Source organism: Capsella rubella, unplaced genomic scaffold, assembly GCF_000375325.1.
Source record: "Capsella rubella cultivar Monte Gargano unplaced genomic scaffold, Caprub1_0 scaffold_2, whole genome shotgun sequence".
In the NCBI taxonomy this organism is placed as follows: domain Eukaryota; kingdom Viridiplantae; phylum Streptophyta; class Magnoliopsida; order Brassicales; family Brassicaceae; genus Capsella; species Capsella rubella.
The window spans coordinates 955029-970990 of NW_006238922.1; the positions used below are offsets into that span (position 1 = coordinate 955029).

Genomic DNA, 15962 nt, shown 5'->3' on the forward strand with positions numbered 1-15962 from the left:
CAATGCTTGTTAGTTTTTAACTGTGGTGGTTCCGACTAAAACCAGAAATTGTACCCAATCTAAACCGAACCGATGTTAAACATAAACCATATTAGTTTAAATCAAATTGGGACAAGAAACTGAAACTTCCATTTGTTAATCACTTGATTTGATGCAATTATTTGGATTCAATTCGATTAAATTCGATTAGAAACAACAACAAAAAAGATAGCTGAACCGGAAACTAACCGGAATTTAACCGGTTTTAATCCCCCATCTCTTTCAGAGAACACTTCGTTCTAGGATTCTAAGTCAGACCAAAATCAAAATCGGAAAAACAATGCAGAGATCGGTTGCGATGACGGCGAAGAGACTTCTTCATCGCAATCTTCTCGCAGAAGCTAAACCTAGAACCGTTTCGTCTCCTTCATTTAGCCATTGCAGTTCTTGTTGTTGCTGGGTACGACGAGCTTCTTCTTCAAGGGCCAATGGTGATTTGCGAGAGAGATTAAGCAAAACTAGTCTTCGCGATATAAAGCTAGATGACGCGATTGATCTGTTCAGTGACATGGTTAAGTCTCGTCCTTTCCCTTCCGTTGTAGATTTCAATAGATTGTTGAGTGCCATTGTCAAATTGAAGAAGTATGACGTTGTAATCTCTCTGGGAAAAAAAATGGAAGCTTTGGGGATTCGAAGTGATCTTTATACGTTTAATATTGTGATTAATTGTTTTTGTTGCTGTTTTCAAGTCTCTCTTGCTTTATCTGTTCTTGGCAAGATGTTGAAACTTGGTTATGAGCCTGATAGAGTCACACTTGGGTCTCTTGTTAATGGATTATGTCGTAGGAATAGAGTTTCTGATGCTGTAGCTTTGGTTGATAAAATGGTGGAGATTGGATATAGACCGGACATTGTTGCTTACAACGCTATTATTGATAGTCTTTGCAAAGCAAGACGTGCGGATGATGCTCTCGACTTTTTCAAGGAAATTGAAAGGAAAAGGATTAGACCGAATGTTGTTACATACACTGCGCTTGTAAAGGGTCTTTGTAGTTCAGGTAGATGGAGCGATGCTGCTCGGCTTTTGAGGGATATGATCAAGAGGAAAACCTCTCCTAATGTGATTACTTACAGTACATTGCTCGATGCGTTTGTGAAAAACGGAAAGGTTTTGGAGGCTAAGGAGCTTTTCGAGGAGATGGTCCGGATGTCTATTGATCCTGATATAGTGACTTACAGTTCGTTGATCAATGGGCTTTGTATGCACGATCGCATAGATGAGGCCAACCAAATGTTTGATTTGATGGTTAGCAAGGGTTGTTTCCCAGATGTAGTGAGTTACAACACTCTTATAAATGGATTTTGTAAAGCAAAGAGAGTAGAGGATGGGATGAAACTGTTCTGTGAAATGACTCAGAGAGGATTAGTTAGCAGTACAGTCACTTACAACACTCTTATCCAAGGGTTTTTTCAAGCAGGCGATGTTGATAAAGCTCAAGAATTTTTTAGTCAGATGGATTCTTTTGGTGTCTCTCCCGATATTTGGACCTATAATATTTTGTTAGGTGGTCTTTGTGACAACAGGGAGCTAGAGAAAGCATTGATGATATTTGAAGATATGCAAAAGATCGAAATGGAACTTGACATTGTCACATATACTACTATTATCCGAGGAATGTGCAAGACTGGTAAGGTCGAAGATGCTTGGGGTTTATTTTGTAGCCTCAGCCTCAAAGGATTGAAGCCTGATATTGTAACATACACTACAATGATGTCAGGGTTGTGTACGAAAGGCCTACAACGTGAAATTGATGCTTTGTATATGAAAATGAAACATGAGGGGCTTATGAAAGATGACTCCACGCTATGCCTTAAAGATGGTGACACAACTATATCCGCCGAACTTATCAAAGAAATATTGAGCTGTGGTTACACACCAACCTTGCTTAGAAAGTCTGGCGGTTGCAACAAAGTTGTGTCTCCATTGTAATTGTTACAGTGTGCATTTCCAAATCCACTGTGTGGATATGTTTGGGTTTTGTCCTAGAATTCATCTGTTTCAGCGGTGAATGAATCACTGGCACTTGGTGTTTTTGTAATTCGAGATTTCGAGTTGAGAAATCCTCAATTGCTTCATCCAACCATTGAGTAATGGTGGTTGGTGAAGTGTTATTGAATGGTGAATGCATCTGGGTTCTTCACTAACCGCCTCATTCCTGATTAGAGATTCGGATTTGGATTGTACAGTTGAAGGGATTCTCTGGGAGGATTTTGTGCTGTCATCACCACCACCAGCAGCTCTATCGCTGATGCTGATTAGCGTTGCTTCATCGTCTTCTTTCATCGCACTAAAGGTGAAATTTCTGTCTTTGGTAATCAAATCACATTTAATATTTGCTCGTGCTGGACAATTGTTCATGGTTTTATTTGTCTTTTGAAAGCCTTTGGGCTGAGATCGTTTTTACTACCAGGTTGAAATACATTTTAAGTTTGTTTAGCTATAGAAACATTATGAAAATCTCCCAAATTCGACCTTCAATACATTTTTAGTATCCCTCTAAAAAAGAATGCTTATTATTAGGCTTTCTTCAATGCAATTCGTCCCAGGTTTATGCTTTCTTTGACTCATCTAGCTTATACATCAGCCTAGATTCTTATGTTTTGAAGATACAAGTGATAGATACAAAAATACATGAACAATCTTTGGCTCTTTGCTGTCTCTCGCTCTTTTGGTGCATTTTACATTACAATTTGAGTACTAAAACCGAGTTGTCTACGAAATGCAGGAAAAACAGATGAATGTAGGAAAAAGATGTATTTGGCTCGGCTTGAGGAAGAATGAGCATTACTTGGTTTCTCTCAAGCTTATCATGATTCCTCTCTTTGCACATAAAACATATAGGAAACTGCTCTGCCAGAGATTAGAGAAAGCCATGATGTTGTTAATAAAGGCAAAGCTTCTCGCAGCTTTGGAAACAACCATGGAAGAGCTTCTCACTTACTTAGTGATATGATTGAGAAGAAAATCGTCCCCAATGTAGTCACTTTTAATGCATTGATCAATGCGCGAGTATATGCAAAAGGAGTGAAATGGAGCTCGCTATATTCACAAATAATACTATGATTGAAGGGATGTGCAAGGCTGCGAAGGCCAAAGATGAGTGGGATTTATTTTGTAGCCTCAGCCTTAAAAGGAGTGAAGCCTAATGTTGTAACCTACAATACAATGATCTCAGGCTTGTGTTAGGAAGCAGTATATCTTTTGTCTTTTAATTGATTTATTACGGTTCTCAATGTTAAATGTGGATAAGATATGTGCATATTCAGTTGATGTTGTTTCTGCGCATTATTTGCATTCCTGATACTGTTTCGTGTTATTTCTTAACTTTAAAGACGACACTCCTCACGTCTAAGGTTAGTCCTTATGTTTCCATGAAGATCAGCTTATATGGTCAGAGTAATGTCTAAGGAGCTTAATCATCTAAACTTATGTGTACTCACACCAATTTTTTAATTTCGGTTACAATAATTAAAAAGACGAGATCCTTAAAAAAACATTTTAGAGATTGTTAAAATAGACGGATACAGACGCAAGCAAGAAACGGATATATCACAAAACAATATTACCCTAATTAGAAAAAGGTGTAAATCAGAAAATGCGACTTAACTGCGATAATATAATAAATGTATGAAAATGTGCATAATATAGAGAATTATAATAAAGAGGCACATCAATTGTATAGTGAAGAATTATGGTTAATAAAATTTCCTAAACACTTTTTAGGATTGTTAAAACAAAGAACAAAAAGCTACAAAAAAAAACACTCATGTAAAGATGTTGTGGGATCAATAATTCAAAAAACTTTAAAATTAAGAATTTTAAATTAATATTTAAAGTTTGAATGATAAAATATGAAATCATTTGAAATTAAGTACATATCATTAACGTCAAATCTGATTCTATGAAAATTTTCACCATAAATTTTGAAACAATACAATCTATATGTTATACATTTGATGTTATAGTAATTTTTTTTTGGTGTTAGGCTTGGGACCCCTCTTCCAGTATTTGTTCTCCTCCTGCCATCCATCTCGCTATGTTCAGACTACAAAGGCTCCTACTCCCAGTGCCATGTTGTCCACAGCCGCGACTCGCTCCACTGCAACCTTTCAAACTCGTCTCATTGTATATTTTTTTTAAAGAATAAAAAGAATAAATCATTAAATAAACTTTAATATGGATAGAGACTCATCCAATTGGAAGTGAATTATGACATTTTCCAACAATTTATAAAAAAAAAATGGTTGTTTGGTACCCAATCTTGTTCAGAATTTGCTATTAACCAAACCCAAGCATTATAATTTTCACATTGGATTAACATGTTTCATAGTTTTTTTTTAAGATGGTCGTCCATGTTTCCAATTATTGTTTAAAAATAAATTAATAAGATTCATTTATTAAATGATTCAACTTAAGAATATAGATTATTATTCCTACTCACTTTTGACGTTGGTGGTATGTTTCAATTTGATATTAATTGAAATTGACAACGTGAATGCAGAGACACCATTAATCAATGCAACACTATATTTTTTAATCTTTAAAAAAAAATAGAAAACGATACTACTAAGTACTAACACATGATTGAAATTTGTAGAACTATTTCCCATTTTTCTTAATTATTGTTATATTATTATATGGTTAAATAAAAAAATAACTATGTTAATTATTAATTATTTAGATTATCAATTATTTGACTTAATACTTTTGAATGATATGAAATTGAGCATATTAAAGTTTTAGTTCACTTCTTAAAAATTTTACTCTGCCAAAATCTGTATAATAATATCCAACTGAAAAATTGACCAAAACTTGCGTTTTTTCGTCGTACACTTTCGTAAATTAATTTAATTTAAATTAACTCTACTAAAAATTCATTCTGTTACGTTTCTTCATACATTTGCGTTTTCTACAAACAGTTGTGTCTATTCAAATGGTCGAATCTTTGAAATCTATATATCTACTCTTTTAAAAAAATTCCAAACTTTCTTTTTGACATAGATTTTTCATCATATAATGAAAAATTGAAATTCAATCTTTAACATCGTTCTCTACGTTCTAAATTATTTATCAACATACATCATTTTAATTTTAAATGTTTTTAGATTACACTATTATTCTCTAACTAATGATTTTTTTTTGAAATTTTTGCCTCATATTTGGATGGATCATAAAGTGATTTTCTTAGCCAACAATTTTGTATGATAACAGTGATGCTTTCTATTTAAAAACAATACTAATTTTCATATATCTGGTACATCTTGTATAATTATACAAGATATATGAAAATTATACAAGATAACCTATATATATTGTTTTGTAAATAGAAAGCATCACTGTTTCTTCAACTGATTAATATATCACTTCATAATAGTTCATATATTATTATGTTCTCGACTTTCTCTAGGAAAAGAGAAAATTATTTCCTTTTCTTCAGTCACAATATGAATATATGATGAATAATAACACAGATCAAATCAGATCCATTATATAATCAACAACAATCACAAAACTAAAGAAAACAAAATGAGAAGAGAAAAATTAATTCCCTACTTATTTGTAAATAATCATTTGCTAGAAGAAGGAACATCAAAGATCGTCTTCAGAGTAAGGATGAATAAAAGCACTGTTCATTTGCCAAACCTTAAACGACGCCGTAACGTTCGCATCAATGGCGTTATTGAACAAGAAGAGCTTTGTAGCTCCGTAGATGGCTTTTGTGGGATATGCTCTTGAGGTAATACATGTTCTTCCACCTTGTCCGAATCCTTCTATTATCGAATGATCCACCTATATAAATTGGAATTAGTATAACAACACATCTAAATATATAAATTCTTGTTTTATTATTATAATGAAAACTAATAAATTACCAATATTCTCATAGTCAATTTCTCTCCTTTTAGGACCGGTACTAAGCTCCCATAGACTGATTTCACTACATCGTTTGCCATGCTCGACCTACCAAAAGAGATTATGATTAGCTAACCACTAACCAATATTGTCTTATAATCCATTATCCAAACTTAATATTCAGAAATTACTAATTAGTAAGTGGTTAACTGTATAATTCGAAGAATCTGTTGTGTAAGGTTAAAATGCAATTTATGGATTGATTACCTTAAGTTGTCAGTGCAGAAGAAAGTCTTGAGTTTTGAATCTTTTCCCTTAGTCACATAGAAGTAAACCGGAGTGTGTTCAGACAAGGTTTGGTCAGCGAGAACAGAGAATCCGAAAGGTCCTAAAGCCCCACGCACGGTGGAACCTCCATTGGTTTCGCAGCTATAATCCTTGCCGTCGGCCACCACGGGGTCGTCTCCGAGGATTATTTCGAGATCGTCCTTCATGATCGTGAACTCAGCCTCTATATCTAGCTGAGACGCAGAACCAACATCAACCGGGATCACCGTCCCTGGTCCAACCGTCATGTGGTATTTCTTGCTGTTGAGTCTTAGTGATTCGATTTCCTCCACAGGCCATAGGATTAGGTTATTCCCTGTTTTCGTGTCCAAAACAACAGTTCTTGGAATGGCCTGATCATGGTTTAAGAAGATATCAGCTCTAACTTGGTTTACAAGTAACTTAAACCCCTAACTGACACTGTACGCTACACCAAGAAAACATACCTGAACAGAAGCCCAACCCTTCTGTACATCAGCATATACACTGTCAGATTCAATGGTGAAACCCCATAAGATTCTGCGTCCCTTATTTCCATCGTAAAAGGTCTTTGATGCATAATATGTCCCGTAATCGTATCTCAAACCGGTACTAATTCCGACATCAATAGAAGGATTATCTGGGAACCATGTACCGTTTGCATCAACATATGTTCCAATGGCATAAAGGTCCATTCTAGTATCGTCCATGCTAGCCTTCACAACATGCTTCACGTCTGGTCCCTTGACTGAAGTGTCAAGCCCAATGACTTTAGTCTTCGACACCGGGTAAAAGTCAACACACTCCCACTCTCCAGTGTTGGAGACTTGGTGCAGCAAGGTATCAAGTAGCTCGTAGGTTTTGAAATCTGTTGTGTCGTAAACAAGAGACACTCCAGTTCTATTGATTTTGGAGCCTATGGTGATCCGCCATTTTCCGGCCGATGTCTTCCACGCCGTTGTAGGGTCGCGGAAGTCCTTTGCACCAATACCTAGAGGCGGTAGGAGAATCGGGTTGCCGGAGAACTTAACCCATTTCAAAAGAAGAGGGTCGCTAGGGTCCTCAGGGTAAGCAAGGTTTTGAACCTAAAATAATCATATTAGTGATCGATTGGTCCGACAAATTTTATATTGAAATAAAATTTTATTTTGAAAAATACGAAAATATTTAACCATTATATTAAAAGTTAAAATAAAGTACTTTAACCAATCATGGTGTCGTTTGGTGCAACCAGATACGAATACGAATATCTACACTTGTTAAAGAATTGTTTATTTTTGTAAAATTTATTACAATTTTAATATCAAATCTAGAAACAAATATCTAATTAGTAAAAATGGTTTATGGTATTGAAAAATCAGTACCTGTACAAATTTGTCAGTGATACCAGTGTAGAGCATGACAATGGAGCCATCATCTAGAAAAGTGGCTGAACCGGTCAAAACGCCATTAACGTCGTACCATTGGTCAGGAACCATGGCTATTGGGAGGTGAAGCCAGTGAATAAGGTCCTTTGACACGGCGTGACCCCAAACAATGTCACCCCATACGGTTCCATTTGGGTTGTGTTGGTAGAAGAAGTGGTACCATCCCTTATAGAACAACGGACCTGGCCACATGTTTGACATTTCAATATTTGGTTTTACTTTATAGAATTATATTCGAATTTATGGATCTATTACCCAAATAGAGTGTCATACGCAATAATGTACAAGCAATGATTGTCTTATTTACAATTGGGTTAAAAAACAAAAAAGCTTTTTAGGAGTAAATTGGTAATTGTCTTATTTTTTCCAATTCTTTTGTGACGATGATTGTGGTCCGCAAAAGACGATGTTGTCATATAGTAATCAACCAATATAATATCATATCGACCAGATGATTGTTTTGAACAATTAAGTAATAAGTTTCTTATAGATATTTGATGGTAGTCTATGTTCGAATGTCTCTGTTTTAATGTCTACTGGTTTGCTTTGTTATTTTTCTGTTAAAAAGACGAAAAAAACAAAAACAAAAACTAATTTGATGGTGGACAGCAATTATATATATTTGATGGAAAAAAATTGACGTCTACTGGTTAAGGGTTTAATTCTTTTTTTTTTATAATGTTCATAAACAATATAATTGTCAGCAATTATATATATTTGATGTATAGGTGTACAACTAATAAGGAGATAATCTATGTGTCTTAAGATTATTGTACTGAATGAAGCCATAAAATACTCTTAAGAATTTAACTGTATTCGAATATTGTGAGAAATTATTTTTGATGTTGTGTTTATCCCAATTTTTTCTAATATATATTTCCATTGAAAAGTTATATTAAGCAAAGAAATATAAATCAAAGATATTTTAATCAAAGTTATATACTAATATCTTTTAAAATATAAACAAATATAAAGCATATTCAAGAATACAACAATGGTTACATATACATGTAAAAGATTGTGAGAGTAGTTTACATTTACATAATTTAGATTGTGAGTAAATCATTTTCTCATATATTTGTTTTTTTTTTTTTTTGATCAAATCAAACTACACACAAAAAAGAAGATAAGTTAAAGGAAAAAGTATAAGACTAGACTTCTTCAAGTATAAGACTAGAACTCAGTGAAGAAGTCTAGTGAGTTTGAATCTAGTGCTTACCATTAGGATCTGAAGAAGCCAGAAATTTGCCATTCATAGACGAAGCCATTCGAAAGAGCAAAAAAAAAACCCAAAAAGAAGAAGTATTAATGAAGAATTCAAATCTTTATATATAAAGTAGATGGAACACTTCTTAGGTACATATATAGTATAAGAAAATTAATAACGATTAATAAATTGTTCATAACTGATAAAATAGTTTTTTTTTTTGTATATATTTGTTGGTTCATACCGTTCATCCAATGGTTTTCAGGCTGGAAATGAAACGTCGTGCGTTGCCACGACAACATGGTATCATTCCACGGGAATGCTTCCCTTTTCGGACCATCGAAAACTCTCCAAAACCTTTCGTTGCTCTTATCCGACACTCCAGCCAAACTAGCACGTGACTCCGTCGCTGTTTCATCATTGGAACCCTCGTGTGTGACGATGTGAGTTACGTACAAAGCTATCAATATCAAACTGGAAAAGACGGCAATATGAAGTTTGATGTGTCGTCTCCAACTGGTGTCGGGGATGGTGTCTGATCTTGATTTGGATAATGGATCTTGTTGGGAGGTTACGGGCAAGAGAGCTTCCGAGCTATGCATTTCTTGTTTGTTTTGGTTTTTTAGCTTCGATGCTGGTAATACCAAATGGCAAAGCCTATATAAGAACATTAACCAAAACAAATTTATATAGTAAAGTTCATGCGTTTAGACTTTAGAGACCACTAGTTTATGGGTGCCAAAATGGGTCAGGTTCATGTGTTGATCAGACCCAACTTAAGGCATGAACTATAATGAGTCTCGACCGCTAAGTTAAAAATAATAATAAAATGCTCTGCCAGAGTTTGGAAAAAGCCATGAAGCTATAAAAAGATCCAAAAGAAAACTCCAAATTATAGTCATAGTCATAAAGTTTGTAATATAGATATTTGTTCTAGTGTGCATATACAGTAGCATCTTTGAATGGACCCATCAATTAAACTACGGTAAGCCTCAACCGTCACTTTGGTGTTGTCGGTAAGAGAATAGTTCACTATCTTACAAATTGGTTTAAAGCCAAATCTTACAATAACCCCCGAGAATTCGGGTTATCGGGTCGGTTTGGTTCGATTACTTTACCTTTTTGGTTTTTAATTGTATTTTTTATGGTGGTGGTGACGACATAGTGGTTGTAGTGGTGTAGAAGGAGAAACTACTATGAAGGATTGAAGGTTATATAGAAAATACCAATTGTTTAGTTAGTGAGTTATTAAACTATGTTAAGTTGATGTTGCAAATTTCCCTTTTATTTCTCTTTTATGTTTAATCATTTTCTATAAAAAAAGAAAAAAGAACTGAATCTTATTTGATATAGTTTCCATGGGATTCAAAACCTAGAGAGATTAGAGTGATAGAGGTAAGTAAGTTTTTTTTGTTGTTGTTGTTAAGTTCCATTACATTTTTGAAAATCAGAGATCGTAACGAATATAGGCAAACCAAAACCTTAAAACTAAGATACTATATAAATAATAGAGGAAAACATATCAGAACCTCAAGAGAGCTTCCTTCGACACTTGAATAGTTAATTATGAAGCTATGCTTGTTAAATGCTAAGTTTCATCTTTCAAGACTTCAAGTATGCAAGACTGCTTCGCTAGGGAAAAGGCCCCTCTCGACTTACGCTTTTTGTAATAGCTCTTTGTAGTAAAATTTGATTTATTTGTCACTTCATAGTAGTTCATATATTATTATGTCCCATAATAGTTCAAATTATAATATGTCCCATATTAGTTCAAATTACAATATGTCCCATATTGAACTAATGATAAATGAACGAACCCTACTTTCTCTAGGAAAAGAGAAAATTATTTCCTTTTCTTCACTCACAATATGATGAATAATCACACAGATCAAATCAGATCCATTCTATAATTAACAACATCACCAAAACGAAAGGAAAAAAAAAAAAAAAAAGAGAAGAGAAAAATTGATTCTCTTCTTATTTGAAAATAATCAGGTGTCGCAAGCTGGAACATCAAAGATCGTCTGCAGAGTAAGGATGAATAAAAGCACTGTTCATTTGCCAAACCTTAAACGACGCCGTAATGGTCGCATCGATGGCGTTATTGAACAAGAAGAGCTTCGTAGCTCCATAGATGGCTTTTGTGGGATATACTCTTGAAGTAATACATGTTCTTCCACCTTGTGCGAATCCTTCTACTATCGAATGATCCACCTAATAAAAATTTGAAAAATTAATTGCAATTCCACGAATAAAAATTCTAATATTTGTAATGATATTTATTGTATGAAATAAAAATTTTTTTGAATTAGGTTCTTGTTTTTAAAGATATGATGTGTTACCAAAATTCTCATTGTCAATTTCTCTCCTTTTAAGACCGGTACGAAGCTTCCATAGACTGGTTTAACAACATCGTTTGCCATGGTCGACCTATCAAAAAGAGATTTTGAGTAACCATAAATTAAAAACATTTGCTAAAGAAAATATGCATTTGACAGAAACGAGTCTATAATCGAAAAATCTATTAAAAATATATGATTACCTTGAAGTGTCAGTGCAGAAGTAAGACTTGAGTTTTGAATCTTTTCCCTTAGTCACGTAGAAGTAAACCGGAGTGTGTTCCGACAAGCTTTGGTCAGCGAGAACAGAGAACCCGAAAGGTCCTAAAGCCCCACGCACGGTGGAGCCACCGCTGTTTTGGCAGCTGAATTCCTTGTCGCCTTCCACGGAGTCGTCTCCAAAGATGATTTCAAGATCGTCCTTCTTGATCTTGAACTCAGCTTCTATATCTAGCTGAGCCGCGGAACCCACGTCAACAGGAACCATGGTCCCTGGTCCAACCTTCATGTGGAATTTCTTGCTACTTAGTCTCAAAGATTTGATTTCCTCAACTGGCCACTGGACTAAGTTTTTCCCCGTCTTAGTGTCCAAGACAACAGTTCTTGGGATGCCCTGATCATATAGGTTAAGAAAATTTAATTCCTAACTTGGATGACAAGTAAGTTAAAGCCCTAACTTTCGTAGCACGTTACGAAGAAAACATACCTGAACAGAGGACCAACCCTTCTGTACATCAGCAGCTTCACTGTCAGACTCACCAATCCAACCCCATAAGATTCTCCGTCCCTTATTTTGATCGTAAAACGTCTTTGACGCGTAGAATTTCCCGTAATCATATCTCAAACCAGTACTGATTCCAACATCAATAGAAGGATTATCCGGAAACCATGTACCGTTTGAATCATAATACGTCCCGATGGCATAGTGATCAATTCTGGTATCGTCCATGCTAGCCTTCACAATATGCTTTACATCTGGTCCTTTGACTGAAGTATCTAGCCCTTTGACTTTAGTCTTCGACACCGGGTAAAAATCAATACACTCCCACATGCCGGTGTTGGGAACTTGGTGCAACAAGGTCTCTCGTTTCTCGTAGGTTTTGAAATCGGTAGTGTCATAAACTAGAGATACCCCGGTTCTATTGATTTTGGAGCCGATGGTGATTCGCCATTTTCCGGCCGATGTCTTCCAGGCTGTCGTCGGATCGCGGAAGTCCTTTGCACCAATACCTGGCGGTGGTACGAGGACAGGGTTGCCGGAGAACTTGGTCCATTTCAATAAAAGTGGGTCGCTTGGGTCCTCAGGATAGGCAAGGTTTTGAACCTAAAATAATCATATAATTATATCAGTAATGAGTTGGTCAGACCAAAGGTATGTTTTTAAAAAACAACCCAACAGTAAATTAAAGTTAAACCAATTATGATGTTTTTAAGTGCTACCAGAGGAATTTGAAAACAGCACAACATTAGTTAAATACTTTTATATTTTTTATTATTATTTAGAATTTACTATCATATACTTATCAAAACGAAAAACGATTTTAAGAAACTCAGTACCTGAACGAATTTGTCAGTGGAACCGGTGTAGAGCATGACAATGGAGCCATCATCAAGAAAAGTGGCTGAACCGGTCCAGACACCGTTTGCGTCATACCATTGGTCAGGAACCATGGCTAATGGGAGGTAAAGCCAATGGATAAGGTCCTTTGACACGGCGTGACCCCAAACAATGTCACCCCACACAGCTGCATTTGGGTTGTATTGGTAGAAGAAATGGTACCATCCCTTATAGAACAATGGACCTGGACACGTTTAACATTACATCAGTTCAGGTTAATATTAAACTATATAAAATATGCTATAAATCACAAAAATCTTTCACACACATACACACACAAACTAATTACGAATTGAGTATGGCATTTGAATGTATAATTATGACTAATGTATCTTTTTTACCCCCGGCTAGTTTTGAATCTAGACAAAACATTACTATATACAACGTTTCATAAGTTCAAGAAGCTGTGACTACTGTATATTTGTGACTTTTGTGAGGACCGAAAAAGAAAAATATGACGTTTCAGTTACAATTGGGGTAAAATAGAACGTACGAGTCGAATGGGATCGATCACAAACTAGTCTGTCAAACACACAATAATGGGTCAGCAATGATTTGGACAATATGCACATGACTCACGTGGTGTATTACAAAACAGGCAATAACAAAACAAAGTGTAAACTAATTGGCTTTAATGACTCTTTCTATTTAGATTTTGTCTTTGTACTTTACACTTTAAAAAAAAAAACTTTTAAGGTGTAAATTAATTATTGTCTTTTTAAAACATTTATATTTCCATATTATCCAAAGACATGTAGTATGATTTGTGGTCCGCAAAGGACGTGCCGTGTTGTCATTTATCTACCAATAACTTTTATGGGTTTCAGATATATCTACCAATTTGTGTAGCCAATCATATTTTTAATAATATTTTTTTCCATATTTTATATAATATAAAACAATGTCAAAGGAAAATTTTAGAAGCACAAAAATAGAAGACGTCAGTGTAGGATCTAGAGCTTACCGTTAGGATCTGAAGACGAAGAAGCCAGAAATTTGCCATTCCATAGACCAAAAACAAAAAAGAACAAATTAATACATATGAAGATTACAAATCTTATAGTCCTATAGAATAACAAATATATTTAAAATTGTGAAATTGTAAATATGTTCTATCACTCTTGCGTATTTACTTAAATCTTGTTCCTTAAGTCATGGTGTCATAAAGAGTTATGGAATGAAAATCTATATAAAAGAGAAAAAACTGAACATTCTTTTGTAAAGATGAGACTCTTTTTTAGCTATATTAGCTATATAAAATTAATTATGATTAATTAATCAATTATTCATACCTAATACGATAGTCTTTAAAATATAAATTGTTAAATCATACCGTTCATCCAATTTTTCTCAGGCTGGAAATGAAACGCCGTGCGTTGCCACGACAACATAGTATTGTTCCACGGGAACGCTTCAGTTTTACCATCACCGGATAATCTCCAAACCCGTTCGTTGGTCTTCTCCGACACGCCAGCCATACGGGCACGTGACTTTGTCTCTGTTTCATCCCTGGCTCCATTTTGTGAGGTGGATCCGTCGTGTGTGACGATGAGAGTGACGTACAAAACCACCAAGAGCAAACCGGAATAAACGGCGAGATGGACTTTGATGGGTCTTCTCCGACGAGTCTCCGGGATCTGGTCGGATCTTGACTCGGATAATGGATCTTGTCGGGACGTTACGGGTAAGAGAGCTTCCGTACTCGCCATTTTCTTGTTTGGTTTTTGCTTTATTTGATGGTTGTAATAAAGAAAATGGCTAGTCCTATATATATAAATAGATAGATCAATCAAATCAAATCTCAAAATAAATATATTAAAAAAAATATGAGAAGTTGAGAACTAGAGAGAGTAGAGAGATCTAGATTAGAGCTGTGATTTTTGTATTATCTATCTACCAGTAATAAGCCTCACGTTTAAATACGACAAGTCAATAATAACATTTATTATTCATTATTTAAGTAAGTGGATTTAAGGTAAATATATTGGACCAATATATGTTAATTACTATATTTCCTTGTTAATTGCATACATTTTTTAGAACACTATGGTTTCATATGGATAAAAGAAACTAATTCATAAGAGGCGTGCGTAATCTACCCTATTTTTGAGATGAATATTTTTGAGGTGGAAAATAATTTTTCATGGACTAAGATTATTTGTATATAAAAATGGTGCATAATTTTTTTTTTTACATCAAATACACCATGTTTTATTAGACTGATTCGAAAAGATTAGCCTCATGAATCAACCACTCCGGAACCTGAGAACATACATGAGAACTTACTAAGCTTCATGCTCGAACGTTCTTAGCGAGACGATCTGTCTGGATGTTATTGTTTCTAGAAATATGAGAAATTGAAAAACAGAAAATCTAGCTCGGAGTCTATGAAAGATATCTAACTCCGTAGAAAAAACATGCCACTCTTCGACGTCGTCAATAACCTTTAAGATGCTCAAACAATCTGTCTCAAAATGTCCCGATGTATGACCATGGTTTAAAACACATTACATTGCCCATAGTAGTGCACCCAATTCAGCATGAAGTGCATACATGAATCCCTTAGTGCTTTGGCATCCGAAAAGGGTTTCAGGCCCATATAGCACAAATCCCAGCCCTGAGATCGGGTCTGAGCTAAGAAACCGGTGCATAATTGATATGCGATAATTGGTAAAATTTATAATTGGTAAATAGAAAGGCTTGTTAAAAGTAATCCAATCTACGTACATATTTGTTCACCTTAACCGTTTTAACCATTCAAATCTCATTTTTCCTTATTTCTCCCTTTATCAACTAAATCTCCTAAATTGATTGAAATGTTATCTTAAATACTTTATTTCATTTTTATTTTATCCTATGCTTCATCTTCATACTAGTATTTTAGGATTTGCCAGTAGGTACCAGTACCACTAGTATAATTACAGGTGAATAATGAATAAATAGCTGTGAAGAACTGTTACCCCATATTATAGTTTTGATTGCCCACGTTTTAATCAGTATCTATATTCTATAAAATGGGCCAACCACTTTATTTGGATTTAAATTGTAGCTACTTTTATCAATTTCCCTAGAATGAGTTGCAGTCTTTTTCAATTAAACATAAAAACTAAAATTCTTGTTGAACTGTTTTTTTTTTTTGTTTGTTCATACCAAGCCCTCAGAAGACACGTTG

The 15962-nt window shown here is 34.8% G+C and overlaps 3 protein-coding genes across 3 annotated transcripts; 1 reads left to right on the forward strand and 2 right to left on the reverse strand.

Annotated features, from left to right (window-relative positions):
• Positions 1-256: 256 nt before the first annotated feature.
• LOC17895846 (pentatricopeptide repeat-containing protein At1g62680, mitochondrial) lies at positions 257-3328 on the forward strand. The gene is made up of 2 exons (XM_006302040.2): positions 257-2333; positions 2766-3328. The coding sequence occupies exon 1, from the start codon at positions 320-322 to the stop codon at positions 1967-1969; it is 1650 nt and encodes a 549-aa protein (XP_006302102.1). The 5' UTR covers positions 257-319; the 3' UTR covers positions 1970-2333; positions 2766-3328.
• A 2241-nt stretch (positions 3329-5569) lies between these two features.
• Positions 5570-9536, reverse strand: LOC17896404 (acid beta-fructofuranosidase 3, vacuolar). The gene is made up of 7 exons (XM_023787995.1): positions 9078-9536; positions 8846-8854; positions 7564-7808; positions 6667-7284; positions 6161-6573; positions 5914-6001; positions 5570-5830 (listed from the first exon to the last, which is right to left on the reverse strand). The coding sequence occupies exons 1-7, from the start codon at positions 9502-9504 to the stop codon at positions 5630-5632; spliced, it is 2001 nt and encodes a 666-aa protein (XP_023643763.1). The 5' UTR covers positions 9505-9536; the 3' UTR covers positions 5570-5629.
• A 1018-nt stretch (positions 9537-10554) lies between these two features.
• Positions 10555-14539, reverse strand: LOC17894165 (acid beta-fructofuranosidase 3, vacuolar). The gene is made up of 7 exons (XM_006300777.2): positions 14124-14539; positions 13755-13763; positions 12730-12974; positions 11879-12496; positions 11376-11785; positions 11176-11263; positions 10555-11047 (listed from the first exon to the last, which is right to left on the reverse strand). Exons 1-7 carry the CDS (start codon positions 14497-14499, stop codon positions 10847-10849), a joined length of 1947 nt encoding a protein of 648 aa, XP_006300839.1. The 5' UTR covers positions 14500-14539; the 3' UTR covers positions 10555-10846.
• Between the last annotated feature and the right edge of the window lie 1423 nt (positions 14540-15962).